This window comes from Acanthochromis polyacanthus, chromosome 4, assembly GCF_021347895.1.
Source record: "Acanthochromis polyacanthus isolate Apoly-LR-REF ecotype Palm Island chromosome 4, KAUST_Apoly_ChrSc, whole genome shotgun sequence".
NCBI classification, from domain to species: Eukaryota; Metazoa; Chordata; class Actinopteri; family Pomacentridae; genus Acanthochromis; species Acanthochromis polyacanthus.
In genome coordinates, this window is record NC_067116.1 from 34400866 (window position 1) to 34423906 (window position 23041).

Consider the following 23041-nt stretch of genomic DNA (forward strand, 5'->3'; position numbering starts at 1 on the left):
CTGCTAGAAGATGAAGCAAAAGGTTCTGATGGTGCTTGGATATCTACTTGCCTCTTATTGGATGTGGTATGCTCAAGATCAAGTGCAGGTCTCTTTGTTTCTGACTCACGACTTATCGTTTGAGATCCCTTCAATGGAAGTTGTGTCACATCTACATCCCCTTGCTTCTTTGTTTGGTCTGTTTTTTCATCCTCATTGTCACTACTAGAAGATGAGTCAGAAGATATGGATGGTGCTTTGATGTCTGGGTGTCTTTTGATAGATGTAGTATGCTCAAAATCAACAGCAGGCCTTTGTGTTTCTTTCTCATGACTCACTGTTCGAGATACTTTTATTGGAGGCTTTGACATGTATACATCCCCTTGCTCCTGTTTCCTTATGTGTTTTGTTGTTTCTTCCTCACTGTCACTACTAGAAGATGAACCAGAAGATGGTAATGGAGCACTGTTATTCAAAGTCACCTTGTTTTGGCTTACTGTGCCTTTATTCTGTTTCCCTTTGAGATCTGGGATTTCTGCTTCATTGTCACTACCGGAAGTGGATGAATGTCTTGCAGGTGGTGAAGGAGCCACACCCTTACTAACACTGGCAACAGCCAAACCGACACCACGCCACTTTGTCCGTGGCATAGGTTTAATTTTCTCACTGACATCTTTCTCTCCTGTAACTGTCCTGCTGCTTAACTTGTCATTTTCATGAATTAATTTTTCCTTTCCTGCCTGTTTGATTGTGCTCTGCACTGGTTCATCATCACTGGAGTCAGAGGAAAAAGAGTGACCTGGTCTTGGTGCAGGCCTTTTTGTGTCGTGTTTGTAAACACCCTTATTATCTGAGTTCACAGTGTATTGCTCATCCTCACTAACATGTGAGCTGGAGCTGGAGGTGGACATATCATCGCCTTTCTTTTTATCCAAAGTAGGTGCCACAGTCAGTTTTGGATCATTAAAAGAGTCAAGCGCACTGCTGGACCTCGTAGAGTCACTAAATTCAAATAGTTCTTCATTCTCCTGCAAAACAACATGGTCTGTTGAATCTGTGTTTGGTGACCAGTCTGAAAAGGGCTCTGAAGAAAATCCATGAATTTCACTTCTGGCCTCTATGGACATTTGTGGAACCTCTACTTTTCCAGTTGTAGGCAAATCAGATTTCTGCTGTAGAGAGTCCAGCGCCACTTGAGGAGACTTGAGTGTTGTGTGGTCAACTTCATTTTCAGACTGTGAAGAATCTGAGCTTGAAGACATTCTTCTCCTCTTCTCCAGCTCACTAGAGTCTGGGATTCGTTCAAACTCCATGCTGTGTGTTTGACCTGCACTAGCTTTACCGGAGAGATCTCTACCATCATTCTGTTCATCTCCTTGATTGCTTTGCAGTGAGCTACTGTCACTTCCTGAATCTCCCACAGTACGTTTAAGCCTCTTAGCCTCAGCGGCTTCACCATCAAACACTTCATCATTATCGATACTTTCTTGATTGCCACTGGCTACAGTATCATAATACTGTACATTGTTCTCTTCTCTACGGTTTACATCGCTAACTGTGACTCTCCTTTCCCTGAAAGGTTCTATTGCCTCTTGCTCCTCACTAACGGAGTAGGCCTCATTGTCATATTGCCTTTGTTCACCAGATGAAACAACATGTCTTTCAGTAGATCTTTTCTTGATGGTGACCTTTTGCCAAAGAACATCAATGCAAGGTCTTGCTATTACTCCCAGAATAAAAGCAACCAGAAATGTGACTAAAATGGACAGACACACACCCAGAACCAAGTCAGACTGTGTAGTGGTCTGATTTCTCAATTCACCTATCCTGTTTAGGCTGCCTTGTGGGATTATTTGTCTGCTAATATTGGGCAAACTTCTAGGTTTTCTCTTTGCACCGCCCATTTGACTGATTTGGAGGTTAAAAACGGACACAACCTGGTTTTCTTCAGACACACACACATACAGTCCGGTGTCTTTCTCTGTAATGTCACTGATGAGCAGACCAGCCTGAGGGTGGCTCACAGATGCTTGACCGTTGGGTGTCCACCACACTGAGTCTAGACAAAAGACAACATTGACATGAAGTTGGATTGACCTAGATTGGTAATTATGTAGTAAGTGTTGGTTTTTTTGTTTGTTTGTTTTTACAACATTTTGACAGTGTTACCTTCTGCAGAGCAAGACAGCAGAATCTCAGAGCCGCTGTAGACTGTCACGTCCTGATGGAGCTCTTGGCTGATTTCAGTACTGAAACAGTTTAGGTCATCCTCCTCCAGCTGTAGCAGGTCTCTGCCTGAGAGGGCGGAGGGGGAAGCACAAACCATCTTCCATGTCTTCAGGCCTCTGCTGCTGTCATAAGCCATTCGCCTTCTTAGGCTGCGCATACTGCAGTCACACTTCCACCTGTTTCCACCCAGTCCAACATCCACTCCAATGCTGCGCAGAGTGAAGTACGTCAAAGGATTCAGGTTGGTCAACATGTTGAAGCTCATGTCAAGGACCTTTGAGAGGGACACAATAGTAGTATACAACTGATATTAAAACATATAATTTCATTGCTGAAACAATGAAAAGGCACATTTAATTAGAGGACATTTTCTAAAATGAACAGAAGTCTAGAAAACAGTAGCCTGCATGTTATAAACTGTTGAACAGCTAGAGCCAGTCTCACCTTCAGCTGGACTAAATCCTGGAACATCTGTGGATGGAGACTTGTGATGAGATTATGTTTCAAGTCCAGCTTCTTCAGCTGGTGAAGGTGACTGAGGTCTTCTGGTCGCAGAGTTGAGATTCTGTTAAAGGAGAGCTGCAGAACCTGCAAGGACCCGACACCTTCCAACCCTGAATGACACAAAATAAGATCTGTAATTTGTACTCTGCAACAAGTGCAATGGAGATGCTCTTAAAGAGGAACAAAGAAAATATGTTGCAGGTTTTCTGTGACAATAACAGGTCATTCTGTCTTTTGTCTGCACAGTGCAGTACTGCTGTACATTGTACATGGTGACTTGCAACTACTTAGTTTGAACTGAGGTCAATTTGTTTGCACGCCTGCAATGTTTCCAGCGCTGAGATTGTATAATATGAATTACAGGCCTCTTTATGCGATAGTAAATGTCTGAGTCAATGTGCAGCTCATCCCTGGAATATAAATCCAAATTGTTATGTGCTATTTTCACAGTGGGCACTCTTACAATATGACTAATTAGGGGCAGAGAATTTTTCTGCTGTCTCCTCCTTTTCAGTAGCCTGAGACAATCTCCCTGAGACTGCTGGGCTGAAATAAGGCTCTGTGGGTCTGTGCTTCATTAGAGAAGCACTGAAGGTTTTGTGATCTGAATACCAAACAGGACCAAGTCTATGACTGTCAACACAGCTCTTGCTAAGTAAATAGGCCCTTCACACATGCCTTTAAGAGAACCATAGTGAATGCTTTTCTATGGAACAGACACATGTTCAACCAAGCAGAAGGAGCTCTGTGAAACACAGGGATGCTGCGGAAAACTTAAAGGATGCAGTGCATGTTTACGCCTTTCTATGAGGCCCTGGAATGCCAATAAAAAGTGTACCTGGTTAAAGGCTGTACTGTGCCATTATCTGCGAAGGGAAGGTTTAAACATTTCTGCATGGAGCAAAGTACCAAAGATAAAGGATATCAGTGGGAGGGTTTGTTTATTGGAGAGAATCAAATAAAAGAATAATAACAGTAACACACACCTCACAGTTTTATTCCACTGTGGACTATGGACTGGACCTCAGATCTCCCTTTTTGCCTGTGCTTATGAGGTGGACCTGCCTTTCCCGTTTGACTCATGGACATTACTCAGTAATATTACAAACGGTAATTAAAGGTGTGCATCATGTAAACTCTGCACCTTCACCTACAGATGATTGATTTTAAATCACCCATGATCGAAGTATCTCATACCAGCCTGGAAGCACAAGCTCCTGGGTTATTAATCTCAGACTGGTGGCCAAGATATCTCAAAGATCCCCTTTAAAGTTCAGAAACACCAAGTTCAAGTTTTGTATGTTTGTGAAATACTGAACCATGTTATAACAATAATAATAATACATTTTATTTTATATTTAGTGCTTTTCAAAGACACTTTACGTATAAAATCAGCAAACATGTTCTGAGCATTTTGGTACTAATGGTTCAGTTGTTTTCGCCATTTTGTCCACTTCCTGTTTATGTGTTTAAAGTAGTTGAACCATCGTGACCATTAGAGGGATACTACAGTACACACATATCACAGATACACATCAAGATAACAGACATGCCATAAAATTACCTTTAAAACATGTTGGGTGTAGTTGGAAAGTTAAAAGACACTACTTACTATTGGGAGCTACGTGCTCTGCATAATTAAGGTGTGTAGTATCATTTTCTACTTACATAAGTTGGTTGTCGTTAATAGCTTATATCTTGGATTTTGTGATTTTTAAAAAAAAAAAAATTTAAACCATTAATCTATTCAATTCTGCTGCTTTTTACACAGGACGTGATGGCAACAGCGCTGAAAGCACACTTGCTCAAGTATTATACTGAAATGCAGTTTTGCTTGATTAACATCACCAAACAGCATCAGCAACAGCTCACGCTCAAACAGCTACAGCAACAACCCTCTAAATCCCACAATTTTTCACTTATTTTTCCACTGCAATATAAAGTCCTGTATCTCTATGGAAACAGCAAAAACATGACTAGAAGTAGAGAGAACTTAAAATGATCTTAAAATGACGCTATAACTCTTAAAAAAGACAAAAACAAAAGTTAAATTTCTTGTATTTTATAGGAACTGCTAAAAAAGTCTCATCGTGCAACTTCCCATTGGTGTGACCATCACTGGGAAAAGTAAATGGGGTCTCATGCTGTAGACAGACTTTTAAACTCGGTCTAGTTACATTTTTACAACCTGTACAAACTTGGGGTTTTTCCACTCTACTCTGTCCATCACTTAGAGATATTTCACCATGCTGAATGTATCCTCCAATAACTTGAGTCGGTCATGGTTCGTTAGTTGTGCTGAGGAGTACAGAATTTTTAGTTTTCACAGACTCTGGCGCAAACAGTTTATTTTAGGAATGAGAGCAAAGCAACTTTGGTGAAATATAATCATTTTGATCATAATTGTGTTTGTTTTTCTCATGGAACCGGAGATTGCGCATAATATATTGAGTGACCATTAAAATTTTAAACATCTGATGATTCTTTCTGTATTTACAATCTGTAGCTCTGATAAACTGTGCCATTTTGGTGATTTTTATTTTAAAAAATTACATCCTTTCAGCTGGTTTTGGGGTTCAAAGGGTTGAAATGCTTTAGACATGTAAATAATCATGACCTTACTATACAATGTCGTAATACAACACTGTATCTCATGCGTACTTCTTTTGAAATACTGATATACTAAGTAAGTGACTTCAACATTTTTCCCAACATTTTTTCCCACTGATTGATGAGCACAGTTCAAATTACATAATAGATCAAACCAAATTAAAACAAATGCTGCCGTAAAATATGATCACTGAGTTTAGCAGTGGACACTCTTGATGCAGTGAATGCATATAAAACAAAAACTGTAAATAGTTGGGAGCTGTTACAACTACCTGCAATTATGTTTTAAGCTTTTTATGTTGTGCTGACTGGCTGCAGTGGTGATTCATGGGCATTGTGAGCGTGTTGTGACGGTATTCTCTGTATGGGTATATGACCATATTGCACTGCCTCACCCTGTGGGAGTTGCTCCAGCAGATTCCTCTCAGCAGATAGCAGCTGTAAGGTGGGGGCCCAAGGAACACATCCACCTCTCCTCCAAGGTCTCAAGCCACGTCTACCTCTGAGATATTTTCCATCGAGATTTCTGTCTATGCAGAGGGACAAGTGTGCGATAGTGTTGTTTCCCAGCCGTACATTCCTGAGGTTACGATATGGCCGGTGGAGTGTTACCGAGTCGAGGAGGTTATGAGACAAGTCCAGCTCAGTGACAGAGTCTTGGATGAGTTGCGGCACTGAGGACAGGCCTGATAAGGAACAGTTCAGCAGTGTAGCTCTCTGACAGTCACAGGACTGTGGACATGTAGGCAAAGAAGACGAACAGTGGAGATCCGAGGAGAGTAGGAGCAGCACAGCAGCCACAAATGGCCACTGTGTTGCTGCCATCACTTACTGTCCTGAAAGAACACAAGCATCCCAAATTCCGTTCAATAGATACAGTAAAATAGAAAAAACAAAATCACGTTTTTACCAGTAGCATATGTTCCAATCAACATCCAGATCACTAAACCCCAAATTAAACCTTTGACGTTACATGATTAAAAGATTTGTGATGTTCAATAACACAGTAAATTAATAGAAAATAGTAAACTCACCTTTGTATCCACTCTTCGCCAAACTGACAGGAAACTTGTGACTCCCCTGTATCAGCTGTCTCCAGCAAGTTCTGATCAAAGTCTGAGGTGTGTTTTGCTGCGTCTAGCTTAACATGCACCTGCCCAAAGATGCCTTTCTGTAATTCATTCAATCATTTACACGTCTAGTTAATGTCTTACTGCCACCGTTTTCCGCTTTATGTATGGCAGATAGCTGATTTCAAAGTTTATGACAAAGACAACCATAAACATTCCATTAGATAATAAAGTCGTGTAATAAGGAGTGTTCTTTTATGGCTTTGAATGGCCATTTTAATGCCCCAGACACATACTGAAACAATGATAACAAGTTTCACATAGCAACATATTTATTTACTGAAACAAACATATGGATGAAATGCTGGACAAATTCTCAAATAAGGCCCGTTGCCATTTTTTTCAGTTTTCCATTTAAGTGATTTAAAAACGCCGTTCTTTCACAACAGGCATCAAGTCTGTGCTCTGAGAACAACTACAAGTGTTCTCAACAACAATACTGATGTACAACAGAGAAGACAGTCCAAAGCAAATTGTTTATACGATATTGCACAAAATCCAAAGCACTCAGTACTGGCTTCACCCCAAGTTATTGATGATTTAAACTCTCAGCATTTAAAGAGATTTGCATTAATCTGTAGCTTAACTTAGTGTTCACTCTCATTCTGTTTTTCAATATTATTTCTTTTTTTGCTGTAAAAAAAAGCTTTCGCAACAAAACTAGAATATTACATATATATATCATCCCTTGTAAATCCATTGGCACGTGCATGATAGACAGTCCAAGATGTGCAAAAAGAGACCTCCTCTGCTTTAGCATTACTGGATGGCTTAAAATGTATCTTATATATTACAATTTACCCCAAATTTCATTCCATACGTCATTAGAATCATATAGTGTTTCACACGTCAGTTAATATGACAGAAAATATCAAACGCAGCTGCCAGGAACAATGATCGGCAAATAAAATCTTCAACCAGCCCTCTACAGGGTTCGTACATTAGTAATACTGGACGGTAAGGCAAAAATAAATACCTTCGCTTATAATCAATCGCTACCAACAGACAGTATAAAGCACAGTATGATTCTTAAATACAGAAATAATGTGCTCTGATGTGGTTTATGAATTTTAGATAAAAGTTGGCAAATCTGCAGAACAATAAAAATACTTCAGCACTTACAGTTAATATCTTTGGCCAAGTGGCAATGAATGATCTGTAGCACAACCTGTGTTTGGCAAACAATAAGAAATACTGAACTTGTCAGGTGAACTGCAGATGTATTATTATGTGCAAGGCATTAAGAATATCTCACACTTTGCAGTTACACATCATCCAAAATAAGCGACTTTACCAGTGGTTTATCTGATTTCAGTGGTGACCGATTGTAGGGAGATGGAACAGCTGACTGCAGTCCTAGTGAGCTTTTCTGCACGGGTTATCCGAGGTCTGGCAGCCCATGTTGGTAAATTTCACCAGCACACGGAACAGAGTCCCATCTTCACACATGCAGAGCTTGTACCTCTCCAGGCCGTCGTTGAAATACACATCCCCGGCCGAGTTCGGGATACGAGTGGCGTTGAACATGACCGATCCATTGAGGACGATGCTATTCTCCTGCAGAGAGGGAAACTATCAGAACTAAAAAAAATCCAGTTTTCATCTGGATCAGCTCTACACTGTTGCTGTGAGTCGTACTTACAGCCTTAAGCTCGATGTCTCCTCCCATTTTGAACTCCACAGTCCGGCCCATGATGTTGACCCCCTCGTTACCACGAATGATGGCCTTGCCGTCTCCTTTAATGTTCAGGTCAGACGCTGCACTACTGGTGATCTACAAATCAGAGACAAAATATTAGATTTTCCATCGCTTTAAAGAACATATGTAGATGTTTTGCAAGGGTGTGGTTGTTAAAAAAAAGTTAATTGATGGTAATTACACAGAATAATTACACATAAAAATACAGTGAGAACAAGGTTTCAGATTCTTTTTCTTTCCACTTACTAAATGTGAAAAATTATATTCAGGTCTCTATTTTGAACTGTTGTAAAAGTGCCACCGTTTAGGACTACAGCTCTGAGTTGTTCTGAAACTTGTATTTATCAGCTTTGCACACCTGCTATTTCTGTCAGATACTCTCTGGCACTACGTCACTGGTGAACTTCAAACTTCATATCTTTCCACAGACATTCAAGTTTTTAATTCAATCTTTGGCTGAACCACAAAAAGGGATTCAAATTATTTTTTTCCTTAGAAAACTCTGCTTTGTCTGGACCGTCTAGTCTAAATGTTTCATACTGATGATGCTCAGTGTCTTGAAGTCCTGCTATGGTCGCCTCTGTGTATTAGCACTACATATCTGAAAGTTTTTTTTCCATGAAAATAATCCATATTTGCGTAAAAATCGAAGAGAAGCAACTCTTCAGCCTTGCTTGCTCTAGAATGTGTGCAACTATGAGGTCCCTGCTTCTTTCTACAATTTCCCTCCACTATTTACTGTAAAAGTTCTCTATTCTACACAATACAATATCAATTTGTGGAATGGGTAACTAATTCTGAAGAAGGGCAATGATATGCAAGTCCTGGAAGTTTAAATTTGAGTTTTTGAGATGTCAGGACACTGCAGTTTCAAGGTGGAAATGCTCCGCCATAGTGCTGACTGCCTACCCTTCTAATGTGTCTTCCAGTATCTAAAGAAAACCCATTTGGGCACGAGAACAAAGGAAAAAACTTGATTTTGACCAGAAATGACCTTTAATGTGGACTTTTTAAAAAATGCTTTTTAACCCATTTACATCTGAAAACCTTGCTTTGCTGTGCCTTTACGGTTTCTTATGTACAGATGGTACTTTGTGTGCAAGTTGTGAAACGCTGACATAATTAATGAACTACTATTTTATTACAGCCATCAGTCAACTATCAGTACTACACACACCCTGTCTGTAGAAGCCTAAAAACTTTGCTTCACTTCGCCTTTATGGATTTTTGTGTATTGACAGTACCTTGTGTGTGTAGGGTGTAAAACATCTGGCGTAATTAAAGAATTTCTGCCATCAGTGATTTATTGGAATTATACACACCCTCTCTGTCGAAGCCTTTTTGACACTGAGGACTTTGACTCCTTTGGGCAAATGGAACTCGTGGTTTTCAAAGTCTGTGCTGAAGAAAGTGTTCTGTGTGCGAGGGTCTGTGAACGATATGCCAACATCACTGACGACTGAGGTCTTGTCCTTTTCTACACTCAGCTTACTAGTGCCTTGCTGGAACACCACCTGGAACAAACCACATGAAACAAAAGAGGAGAGGTATAAAAGTGTGCACACTATAAGTCATTTTCTTTTATAAATACTCTGTAATATCTCTCACCGGGTTATTGTTGCCAACAATCACCAGGTCCTGGTCTTTACGGCCTCCTACTGTGCTCTTATGCAGTGGATGAACGATGCCCATGTCCGCTTTCTGCTTGAAGCGCAGCAGGCCTGACTCATGAAACTCCATACTGTCGCACCCATTCGGACCGATGCGGATCACCGTCCATATTACTAGCGTGATCTGAGGGACAGCGCAGTTGTTTTCGATTTTACAATTCATGCACAGGAAAACGACCAACAAAAGAGCATATTTAAGCTTGTCATACTCACGATGAGGTTAATTAAGGCGAGGAGGAAGAGGAGGACGATGATGCAGACAGCCATGTTTCCTTTGCGTCCTCTCAGGCCTGTCTTATGAAGACGCTCTTCTTCTATGGGCACATACCCTGCTTTGAAGTTACTGTTGTGTTCCTTGTTGATGGTGCGTCTCTCGATGGCCTTCTCCCGCATGGACTTCTTCACTGGCCCATTGGAGCTCTCCTAGAGGGCAAAACGATCTTTGAGGAATAACACTGACATCTGTATTTTTAGGCAGCAAGTAGTGGGGCTAAACCATTAATCGACTTCAACTTGTAATCGTAATTTGAAACAATGTCATTAACAAATCCCAAAGGCAGCATGTCTGACTCAGGGTTGAAACCATTAAGTCACCGGCCTTAGGTTACACTTTTTGATGGTATTGCATGTTTAAAATGTGGTTCACAGTGAATACTGAACTGAAGTTTGACTTTAAAAAAATCTACATCCCAAACTAATTCACAATATCTGTCAGGAAAATGACAGGTATTTTCCACAAATGGTTCAGCCTTTGTAAGTAATTAGAAAAACAGGTAAATAATTACAATTGCACATCCGAATGAACTTTTTCCTTACATGTACAGCACTTAATTTTAATTTTTTTAATAACACAAACTGGCCTACTAGGACTTAGATCAGTCATCTCAAACTGGCATGATATTTTTAAGCTTTCTAGCTCAGTTTAATAGAAATGACTTTCTTCTCATGTATCCATTCAATGTCCATTAGGGCTGAACAATTGGGGGATTTTAAATCACAGTTTGAAACAGTGCAAGCAGCAAATTACAATGGTTGAAATATAGGGTGTAAGTTATGCAATGCATCTGACTTTAATTTGTTTTTTTTTATTAATACTCTATTTAACTTGATTGAAGAATGTGCAAAACTTTAATGCTGTTCCACATAGTTTTTTTTCTTTCGTTCTGGTTGTTATTAAATTGTATTTAACATAGTGGCAGTATTTGTGATACTAGTTTTATGCAATTAAAAAAATACAAAAAAATCCACGTTGGAAGCTGTTCATATCTTTAAGTTTTTATTTTTGCATTAGGTTATAGATGTGGTGATAACTTGATTTTTTGGTAAAGCTCCATCAAACGCTATTCTACATGGGTTCTATTATACAGTGCTTATGCAGCTGTAGCTTGAGTTTAAATTAAATCGCAAATCAAATCTGTCAGATAAATCGCAGTTATTAGATATTTTCCCAAATCGTGCAGCCCTGGTGTCCACAGCCACATTAAAATTTTAGTTACTGATTTCCACTGACTGAGCTCTGCATCGGAATGCATCTGTTAAATACCCCGCGACAGCCCGTCTGTGGCCATAACTAAAAATAAACTGCACTCATTTTAGCAGCAAAATGCAAATACGCTCCGTATTGTCATTGTTAAGCGTTTTCTATTCTTGTTACACGACTAAAATGTTCTTAAACAGCATGCATGTTAAAATAATACCATCTTTATTTCCATTTAGTAACCAAGCGGAGGCCACTAACGTCATTTATTGTACTGATATGACCATAGGACCGAGAACAAAGCCCAGTGCGTTTATTTTAACTCGTTTAGTTTGTATTTTACGTTACCCTGAAATATATAATATGGGATTCTGAACCACGAATGTCGAAAAACAGCTCCAAATGCAAGAATAACAACAAATAGAGAAGATAACGGACCTGTTCGGACGCCATGTTGACCCTCCCTCTTCTGCTCGTACTGACAGGGAACGTACCACTTCTTTTTACGGCAGAAGGTAGAAAAACTAGTTGTGTTTCGAGTTTTGACTGTGTGTAAACAATAATTCTGAACTGTTGAGTCATCTATACTTAACTATGAATAAAACTGGTCCGTTAATACAAAATATAACATTTATCTATACTTTCTTTTACGCTTTGTATGTACAGAAAGAGTCGACATTGCGACGATAACAATAGATGGTTCGTTCCGAGCGCATCCAGCCAATGACACGAAGGACCCTAAAATAGGAAAAACATGTCCATTCATATTTTCCACATGTAAACTGCCAAATAAACTGCCATAACATAGAAGTCATAGTTATAATGCATGGGGTTTCTTTCTAGGTTAAAGGTTGTTTAGCAGTTAAAATCCAAACATTAAATGAGAATCTGACAGGATGGTTTAACAGTTAACTGTAAGTGTAGTCTGAGCAGCTGTGTAATTTAATAACAAGTAAAGAAATTAGAAGAATTTGTTATCATAATGTAACTCTGCATAGAGTAAATGTAGGTCTACTTAGAAATCATAATTGATGTTATGACATATCAAGCCCAAAGTCGAAGCAGGAGATTTTAGAGCCAGCTTAATGAAGATGATTTTCTTTTCCAGTAGGACTTAGCAGCTGCACACAGAGTCAAAACTACCAAATGGTTACTGGCTATGATATTACTGTGTTTGGCTGGCTATTTGAATCACCTTTCCTGAACCCCATAGAACCCCATATGTGGTATTGTCAGGAAGAAGATGACAAACACTACAACAAAAATACTAAAAGATGTTATCAAAACAACCTGAGCCCCTCCATGCCACGCCACACTGATGCAGTAATTCATGGTAAAGAAGGCCCCAATCAAGTACTGAGTGTGTGAATGAACATACTTTTTGGAAGTTTTGACTTTTCTTTGACATTGTATGGTGTATCTTTTTATTTTTTGAATTGATATTAAGAAATACTGTAATAATTTGAGATACTGGAGCTGTGATTTTAATTAAGTATTTAGTCATATCATCAAAATGAAAACAAAAAGTCTTACACTAAATAATACATGACATTTATTTTTACATGTAATGAGCATAAAACATATATGAAAGTTTACTTTTCCAAATTAAAAAAACAGATGCACGACAATACTGTATTATATGTAAATACTTTGATATTATAAATATAAAATTTTTCATGTAATGAACACGAAATACATCTGAAAGTTTACTTGTCTGAATTAAATCATAGGAACAAATGAACTATTACACAATGTTCTAATTCTTCTAGATGTACTACAATACTATACCATACACTGTAAAAACTCAAAATCTTACCAAGTCTATTTGTCTTATTTTTAGTCAAAATGTCTCATCCCACTTGATTTAAGATAAACTGTGACATTTCAGCAGATAGAGGGACTTGTTTTAAGACAACGCATCTTAAATATCTTAAGTCAAATAATCTTGAAATTATCTTGTTTTGAGTTATATTTTACAAGAAAACTCAAAATAAGTTTAACACATCTCAAATTAGGAGGTTACATGAAAGCAAAAATCTGTTTTTGAGTGAAAAACTGAGATTTTTTTAGCATGTATTTTAAGACACCTAAGCTTGACAATCCTGGTAAAGTACAGCTTAAAATAAGTTTTCGCAGCTAATTTTAAGATCTCAATATTCTAAATATCATATCTTATTTCAAGAAATCTCATCAAGCCATTTTCACTTGTTCTATTGGCAGATTTATTTCACTTATTTCAAGGTAAAAGTTCCTTAAAATAAGCTTTTTTTTGTTGTTTTGAGAGGGGCATTTTTTTCCATGTATGTAAATACTTTCATGTATTTCAAATCTTGTATTCATTATCATCCACAGTCCCCTGCACATTTAATTGAATTTATCATGCCATACTGTATTAAAGGCTTATAGGATTGGATCCAACGCTGCCACTTAAGCAGAGACACCAGCACCTGTGTTTGTGACCCACTGAGGTCAGTCTGCAGGCGTTTGGTTTCGTTTGACAGTATGACATTACAATCTTATTTACATTACAGAAGAGCAGAACCTACTCAGGACTACACGGAGGAACGCTGTCTGTCACGACTAGACTGCTTTCTTTAATCTGTTCTGTGTGCGGTTCAGCTGTCGGCTCGTTTATTCACTCGGTTGCTACAACTGAGGCGGGCGGTGCTTGGCCTCTGTGTCGTAGGTGGACAAAGCTGCCAGGTCAGGAATTTTTACTGCGGTCCTCTTCCCGGCTGCTACAGCAGTTTAAAACCTCCGAGGATTAGTTATTGTGGACGGACATGGCGGACACTTTAAGGAGATTGACCAATACATCTTCCTTCAGCGTCTTACAGGACAAGCTGGAGAGCTGGCACAAAGACTACCATGTAAGTTCATCAATAAGTCACGACCGACCTAAATCTGACCACAGCACTGCATCAGTGCCCTCCGAAACACCTCGATATAGGCTCGTTACTCCATAAAGTAGGAGCTGAAACTTACATTTGCATCTATTTTAAAGTTTCAGTTAAAAAGTTGCAGACATTATCACCCTCTTCCTTCTCTACAGTGATAAATTGCTTTGTGTACTCATGTGGAGTGTTGATTCTTTTTTTTTCTTTTTTTTTGCACGACTTATTATTAGCTTTTTATTTGGAACGCTTTATCATTATGATCATGAATAAAACAGCTGCAGCATTTCAGTGTGTTTTGGAGATGCATTTAATAATTTAAAACCTCACAGCAAAGGAATGATAGATTACATTGATTTTCCGGTAGAGTTTGGTTGCTATGGACGCCAGTCGCCATGACAACGGTTGGACTTTTCCGAAGAGCTTTTGCTTCTCTCCTGAGATGGTTCACTTCCCGTTGCTTCCTGTAGGTGGATACACGGAACTGATGGTTGCACAGGTGTTGGCCCAAAAAAACAAAAGCAGCGTACCATCCATGGGAACAATGATTCTAACGTTTTAGCATTATTTCACCTGCTCTGGGAACTCGATTATAAACAATCCAATTATTTTTTTGTTGGTTTGTTTACCGATTTAAATAGCGCTAAAGGACCAGTTCAACTTATGAAGTGTAGATTTCCACCTGCCAAAAAATGACTGCAGCAAAGAGTTCGTACTAAAGTACTGCAATATGAATTATAAGTTAATTCTAAGGTAATACTATAGTATTAACTATAATAAACCAAAATGTCAGGTCTGATTACACAATGAACAGCATAACCATTTTTTTGTTCAAAAATATTTAGTTATGAGAAAGGTTAAAATTTCGCGAATACATGCTTTCGTTATCACCACAAATATAAAATTTAATGTATTTGCACATTATGACTGTTTGAGCCTGATAAAAGCAGCTGCAGATGGATGTAAAATGGACAAAATGAATTTAACAAAAAGCACTATAAAAATGCTTCATACTCTAAATAACAGTCAAACTTTATATCATGAAAATAAACTGGGTAAGCAACCTATTTCCAGAATAATAATAGTTTGATACGTTTTAAATTTAATGACAAAGACATATATTATTTATTAAAAATTATTATTATTTTTTGGATAGTTTATTTTGCTTTGGTGAAAATTCTACATTCACAAAAAGTGATGGGATGACTTCAAACTATATTTTAGAAATTTTGATCAAGAACATTGTTATTATTATAGCCTGCCTAAAGATTATATTAAGAACAAAAATCTAATTAAAATCATAAAAAATACAACAAACAAAAAAAATCCAGACTGATGATGTTGTATTCCGACCTGTTTCTTTTCCTTTAATTATCTAACTTTGCACTCCTGGCATGAACTTCTTTGGTAACCCACATGCATTCTTTAAAATAAAATAAATAAATACAACTAAATTCACCCTAGCAGTCATTTAATGACTAGCATTTTATGTCTCCTGTGAAAAACCTGGGCTAGAAGCAGGGATGCTTGTTGCATCTCTCATATAACTTTTTATGTTTTACTGAATGAATGGAATGACTCCACTCTCATCTGGTTGTTGAAAAGGGCTTTATTTAGATACAAAAAAGCTTTTAAAAATCTTTATGACAACCACAAATAAACAATCACTGACAACATTGAATAAGGCAAGTCTGCAGGATCACAATGCTTGATTTATAATTGTGCGTTTTGGCACATTTTACCAATTTTGGCATTTCAATTAATTGGTCAGCCCTTCTTGTAGTATATCAGAAAATGCAAAAGTTTGTTTACCATTTTCTTTGGTCACATTTACCCTTCTAGGTGATTTCCTGTGACCAGAATCTGAATAGATGCTGTGAGCTGATTGAACTCACCGCCAAGATCCAAGGCCAGCTGTTTGCCATCCTGAACCTCACAGCAGCTGAAGGCAAGTTTTACCTTTGCAGTACAGGACTTGTGTGATTTCTTTTAAAAATGGGACTACTGAACATGGAGCCTGACCGGTACTGAATCCTTTTGGGCCGATGTAGATCCCAATTTTGCAGAGCAAAAAGATGTTGACATATTGGCAATATATTTGTTAAGAGTTATATTGAAAAGGTAAATGATGTGGTCATAGTTCATTAACTTTCCAGCAAAGTGTTTCACAAACTGGTAAGCAGCTTACTGTCAGACACCACTTGCTCCGTACCACTCCTCAGCTGTGATGCATGCTGCACTGCAAGCTCTGCTACATGTACTGCAGACAGTGCAGCCAGATCTGGTCTGATGGACAAACTATGTGATGACACCATTACTTCGGACATCTTTCTCTACATTATGTTCTGTAAAAAAACAGGTTTAATATCAGCACGTTTCAGATAACATATACAGCAATACCTTTTGGGTTCTAGTGGAGCAGATATGCATAGCATCTTTTATTATGCATCAGGAGGACACTATGCTGGAGTGGACACTTTGAAAACACGACTACTACCGTGGCTTGGAACCTGTTTCTCAATGGCGAGGCCTTCAGTCACCGATGACACCAGTCTGCAGCTCATCCAGGTCTCAACATTAATTTCATCCAGTGTGCTACTACACAGATACTTGGAATATGTCTGGATGTGCCACCAGTTTAAGTAATTGGAAGTTAAATTCTATTATGGCTGTCTGGTGATGTTTCTGTTTAATATTTATACTGTGTCATCATCTGTTACATTCAGGATTCAGTGGAAAAGGACAGAAAGATCAAAGAGCTTTCTTTCTCCCATGAGAGCGACATGCAGAAGATGGAGACTCAGCTGTGTTCCACTCGCCTACAGCTCGACTCAGTCAGAGCAGAGTGAGTCTGATACATAAAAACAGCCTCCTCACATCAAGGCCCACTTTTAGTTTAAATGCACTTTGAATAATTAAAAATATTCCATAACACGGATACAACGACTGATTTGTTTTAACAGACTAATAGATGCTAAAAACGAACTGGACGACACAAAGAGCAAATCAGCAACAACCCTGCTGGCCACTGAGGATGAAATATTACAACTAAAAGCAGAGTGGGTGTTACAATCAAATACTGCAATATCATATTTACTGTAAGTGCTGTAAGTGTTTCTGTTGATGTGACTTGTGTTTGTGTTTCAGTTTGAGATCCGCACATGAGCAGGTGGAGATTTATAAGAGGAAGCTGGATGCTCTTGATGACTACGAGCGTCAGATTAGGCTGTTGAGAGATGAAGTGTCTTACCTGAGCACAGAGAAGGCCATGCTGCAGGAGAGGTACCAGCATGTACCCGACACAAACACAAACACTGTGTACTCACAACCTACGGAGTCTTCAATGTTTCCTGTGGTTTTATATTTATTTTCCCTCCTCAGGTTGGTGAGAAGTCGCTCTCCGAGTCCCCTGCTCAGAGCCAGCCGCTCCTCCAGCCCAGTGAGGAGCGAGTCGCCCACCAGAGCTCAGCTCACCAACTCGTCACGCCACGCTCGCCTTGTATCCCGCTTCAGTGACCTGTACGCTGTGGAGCGCCTGGAGGCCCAGAGCCTGCTTCGACGCTACATTGCTGACTTGCAGATGGTTCAGAAAATCATCTTCATCGCTGTTGTGGTATGACTGTAATTATTTTACAGTTGCCAGTAAATATGAGCAGAGTAGAAGAAACTGAGTGACAGATCTGTTTAGCTGGACTGGTGTGAAGGAAATTTTACTTTAAAGTCCCTCTCAGTCATTGAATACACTCTTAAAAACTCCTCTCTGTGTGTTAAATATATATATTTAGAATTTTTTCTCCATTAAACCATCCCGTCTGCCTTTAAATGGCTTAGATACCTCTTTATAAATTTTCCTTTAGAATGCAGAAATCTACAAAGTCCCTGCCTCTATCTGCACCCCTCGACTGTTTGTTTTACTCTATGTGCGATAGCATGTACCAAACACCCGATACCCAAACAATAACAAGGTAAAAATCTTGATTTTCATCTGAGGGAATCTTTATAATGTTTGTTTTTATCCTGTTTATATGTCTTAGGAGTCCTTCAAGTTCGCTAAACTGGCTTACCGACAGTTCAAACTACGAGTGAGAAAGACATTGTCCCCGTCTCACTTTGGGCCAGAGAGTCTAGAGGATGCAGCTGTGGACTACATTGTCAGGAATCTGGACCTCTATGATGTTCAGTCCAGCGTCGATGTAGGATGAAACATTCCCTGTTGTGTCCTCGGCAAAATTCTTGAACAAACTGCTGTCGTTTGATACTTGGTGATGAAAATTGTGCTGTTTCTGAATGTGTTTTGTCTCTGCCAGGATGTGATCAGTGCCATGAATGTGGACCCTCGCATCTCCTTCCCACCAGAAGTAGACTTTGGCCGCATCAGTACCTTGATCAGGGAGGCATGCAGGGTGGCCTTTGCCATGCAGACTCTGGAAACACCGCTTGACTTGGCCTTTGCAAGTGATGGAGAACTATACAATGACAGCAGGTCAGTGCTGTGTGCAGCGCCGTGTGAAAATCCCATGTCAGGGCAGTTTAGTTGCAAAATGTGATACTAACTTGGTCAGTTTTGAAGCATATGTAGTAGATGTGAGTTAAAATCACATTCTGGTTGTTGATTTTGTTTGATTTTGGTGTATCAAACTGATATATTTCGATTTTTTTCCGGATGAAAATAATCACCTCCTGCCTGAAAATCACTTCAAAGTAATGCTACAGTTTTGCCTCCTCTCATTTATGTCACCTTAAGCTCACCGGGTCACCCACAAATCTGTTTGAACACTGTAAAACTGCTTGTTATGGATGAAATTCTGGAAGTCTGAATCCATGTTTTTGAATCATTCGTTTCAAGGAACAAATGCTCAGCTACAGAACTGACTTTTAGTGTATAAAAGCACAATATAGACATGTTGGCAAGATATAAACTTGATTTTCACGACACATGGTTGACCTTTAGAGAAGCAAACACATTGCAAAACATCCCTCTATTAATTTCAGCCTCTCACTTTGCCATTTGATGCCTCTACCAGTAGAGGTCACCCTCACCCCTCAGATAGAGTATTCACACTCACAGGTCACTTTCCATTCTCTTTCTCTGTCTGGAACAGGTACAGACGTAGCTATGACTCTGAGTTCACTGCTCCTCTGGTGATGTACCATGTCTGGCCAGCCTTAATGGAAGGAAACACTGTGATAGTGAAAGGCGAGGCGTTGACTAGAAGAAACGCTCCGGTACTGACTTTATAATACTTCAAAATAACATCAGAATAAATTCAGATGTTGGTCTACAAAAGTACAGCTAAACCCCAGTTTTTTCATGCCCACATCCAGCTTTCTAATGAATCTGGTGGGAAATCACACAAACGAATGACAAAAGACTGTAAGACATTGTTTTAAAGATGTTGATTCATGTACATTTTTAAAAACACTGTTATTAAAAAATGCCATGTGTAGAATTTTTCATACCATTACTGAATAAGCAGTGGTTCAGCCTTTATTTTCCTTTTTATTTTCTGCAAACTGTTCCCATAATTGCTACCAAGCTTTCTGCATGCCGCCACTGGGATTTTGGACCTACTGCAGTCTTTTGAGGTTGGACTTTCTCTTTTTTTGCTATCACCCTGGTCTTTAGTTTCCTCCACAGACTGTCAGTAGGATTCAGATCTGGACTATAAATTGTTTTCATTGTTTTCTGTTGATCTTTGGTCAATCCCTTTATCTATTTGCTTCAAATCATTGTCTTGTTAGCAGGTCTAGTGCTGCCCAAAGCCAGGTTTTTCTGTAGACTTCTTGCTGTTTTCCTCTAGAATCTTGATTTAGTTGTCTGTTCTCATGATGTCATTTACTTTGACAAAGTTACCAGGACTGTCAGCTGAAAAACACCCCCAAATAATTACATTCCCACCATCATACTTAAACATGGCCACAGTGTTCTTGGGGTTGAATGCTTCTCCTTTCTTTTATCATACAAAACCCACATCTCTGTGTCCAAACAACTCCATTTATATCTCTTCTGACTACAGATCTGAGGACCAAAAGCTTTCTTCTTTGTCCAGGTGACCTTTGATATGTCCGTCTGGGAGAAGTGGAGTCCTCCTTAGTTGGCATTTATGGAAGCCAGGCTTGTTCAGTGGCTGTTGGAGAGTCTGATTTAAGATGTTAGCACCAGAATTGCTGTGATTCATCAGGATGATCTAAGTGGTGTCCTTGGATTCTTCACTTCTGGCTTCCTCCCACACCCTTTAAGATTTTTCAGTGCAGAACTCCTTGTACTTTATTTTTCTGCTTTGCACTGTGGCCACCAGCATGTAAAAACCCTTGGACATGGCGTTCTAGCTTTACCCCACCTTGTGGGCAGCCGCAATGAACAACTCTCTAACAGCGATGGACCACAATAACAACCTCACTTGGCTCTTTAGTTTGACTTGCAATTGACCAGAGAACAACTGCATTAGCTGCTCTCAGTTTAGAGTGGATTAGAAATGCTATGGGACATGGGAGAAATTACCAGGACTATTTGGCATGATACAAAAGCTGCTTTTTGATGAAAAATTTAAAAATGATATGAATAGTTTTGTGCAGAGCACTTCTACCAAAATATTTTGCAATTCCATAGAAATAGTTAAAACCCATCATTAACATCTCAAACACAAAATCTTACCATCTTTTGTCTCTTGTGTAGATCATTTCCAGCCAGAAGAGACCTATGGTTAAAAAAAAAATCAATGTAGATCAAAATTTTGCACGTGTATGAATAATTTAGGGCTTAACTAAGTGTAAGAGCATGCAGAGTCTCATGTATGTGTGTCTGTCTGTTTTTGCAGTGGACTAGAAGCCGAAGCCGAAGCAGGAGTGCGAGTCCAGTTCGTTCTCGCTCTCTCAGTCCCACTCGCAGTCTTGTAAGTCTGTATGACATTTGATAGTTCAACCAACTACACAAAACAAAGGCAGAACTATTTTGTTTTTTTGGTCAAGAAAGGGACTGCATTCTTTTGCTGGATGTAGCATTGTTCAGCTTTTAATGACATTCAGATGAATTTCCCTCTTCCCACTTAACAACTTGCATGCACATCTATGGCCCTAAGGGTATGTATTTCACTGACCAAGTTTTTATAAATGGGATTTGTTTAGCACTTAATTGATTGCAAATATAATCAACATCATCATGTTTTTTTTTAGGTATTTAACAGCAAAAGAAGCCTGTCTCCTGATCGCCTCACCGCTAGCCGCCTGTGAACTCTGGCTGCATTGTCAACAGGACAACAGCTTTTTTCTAAGAAATAAACTCTGAGGTATTTTGAAATCTGATTTCAACTGCATGGCTATTCTTATGCTTCTACCAAATAAGCAATAAAAATCCTAAAGTATCTTACCAACCAAAGGCTGTTCAGAGTTTACAGTGTTGGAAGACACTTTTGCAGGACAGAAAGGACCGCTTACATGAAACTAGAGTAGCCTGGCAGCTAATAGGCAGTTGTCTTAGTTCACTATATTTACTCTGTTACTGAGATTTTGATAGATAATAGCAGTATTTTAGTGATATTCAGAAACTTGAAGTGCATTTTTTAGATGAAACGTAGACCTGCACACTAGCACTTTCTTAGTCAGCTAAAATTAGGAACCGTATTCCACATATCTCATATTTTATTGCAGGCTGCGTGCTGTAGGTCGTCCAATATGGTGCTATTGATGCTTCATATCCTCCAGTACTTGAGCGACTAATATCGGTCACTGTTTCTTGTGTTAGTGGTTGCTGTGTTTTGTTTTTTAAAATATCCTTTCATCATTTGCATTTTTTTGGTGCTGTTGTTTTATATAAGTAATACCAGAACAGTTTATTTGTGACATGAACACAATTTTTTTCCCCATAAGATAGATTCTTTTATGGTGTAAGAACCGGACCTGTAGCTTGTTGTGTTGCAGGAATGCCCAGATGCATTCCATAGAACAATTATGTTCATTTTTTCTTATGAACAATCCATGTACTGTATATCACCACTAACTTTGTATCCAAGACTACTAATGCACCCGCTAATGACTTGAAGGATGAACATGCTGACTTTACTTTGATTTAATTTGTGCTGTGTGATGAATATATTCTCCAGTTGAGCCTTTTATTATGGATTTTTTTAAACGAATAAATGAGAGATTTGTAGTTTCCTGCAGCTCCAAGTTGTCTGCTTTTTTAGTTGTTGTTTCAAAAAAGAAGTCTTTACCCCTCCTTTAAAAAAAATCAGTCTGGCAATAGTTTTAAAACATTTTTTAGACAGGCTGCTTGCTTTCTACTGCCTCCTTGAAAAAAAATCAGTGTCTGTATCAGTTAGTTTGCAATGTAAGAACATAAACTTATGCTGATCCATTGGTAAAGCTTAAAGGTAGCTAAAAAGTGAATGGGACAAGTCCATACAAAGCCTCATCCTGACTTGAATCCTGACTTTCAATAGACAACTGTACTGATTTTACTGCAATATTCTAAATATTCCTCAATTTCCCCTAATTTACATTTCCCAACATTACAGTTTTACTATGATCCAATAGAGGACGCTGCTGCTCCATCATTAAAGTGAGTTCAAGTAGTGGAAACACTGCAGTACAACATTTGAGCCACCATATAGCATACTATCATATATGAAGCATCATAGTTATGACATCTTTCTGTAACACAAATAAAAATCTGAGGAAAAAATATTGTTTAGAACATTCTGTACCTCTGTGTGGCTTCAAATAGTGTCTATTCGTGGACATTTTCCTGATGTAGGATAGAAGAATGACATGTCTCTTGTTAGCAAAATTACCAAAGTGCATCCAGCCTTTATGCCTTGTGATCCCCCTGTGTGTCGGTCGATGGTGTGGCA

General features: G+C 38.8%; 2 protein-coding genes across 3 annotated transcripts; one reads left to right on the plus strand and one right to left on the minus strand.

The window, feature by feature from the left end:
• Positions 1–6706: 6706 nt before the first annotated feature.
• sgcb (sarcoglycan, beta (dystrophin-associated glycoprotein)) lies at positions 6707–11763 on the minus strand. The gene is made up of 6 exons (XM_022199530.2): positions 11737–11763; positions 10035–10244; positions 9760–9945; positions 9474–9665; positions 8095–8226; positions 6707–8009 (listed from the first exon to the last, which is right to left on the minus strand). The coding sequence occupies exons 1-6, from the start codon at positions 11749–11751 to the stop codon at positions 7809–7811; spliced, it is 936 nt and encodes a 311-aa protein (XP_022055222.1). The 5' UTR covers positions 11752–11763; the 3' UTR covers positions 6707–7808.
• Positions 11764–13708: 1945 nt separating this feature from the next.
• On the plus strand, positions 13709–22351 carry spata18 (spermatogenesis associated 18). Of its 2 annotated transcripts, XR_007941495.1 has the most exons (13): positions 13709–14168; positions 16035–16140; positions 16645–16760; positions 16919–17037; positions 17156–17251; positions 17340–17474; positions 17574–17805; positions 18227–18385; positions 18500–18675; positions 19295–19418; positions 19730–19778; positions 21011–21085; positions 21366–21494. XR_007941495.1 is itself a non-coding variant. In XM_022223335.2 (12 exons), the coding sequence occupies exons 1-12, from the start codon at positions 14082–14084 to the stop codon at positions 21420–21422; spliced, it is 1482 nt and encodes a 493-aa protein (XP_022079027.2). In that variant the 5' UTR covers positions 13712–14081; the 3' UTR covers positions 21423–22351. The 2 variants fall into 2 exon arrangements, 1 of the variants encoding a protein (XP_022079027.2); XM_022223335.2 differs by lacking the exon at positions 19730–19778 and having other exon boundaries at positions 13712–14168; positions 21366–22351.
• Positions 22352–23041: the final 690 nt, after the last annotated feature.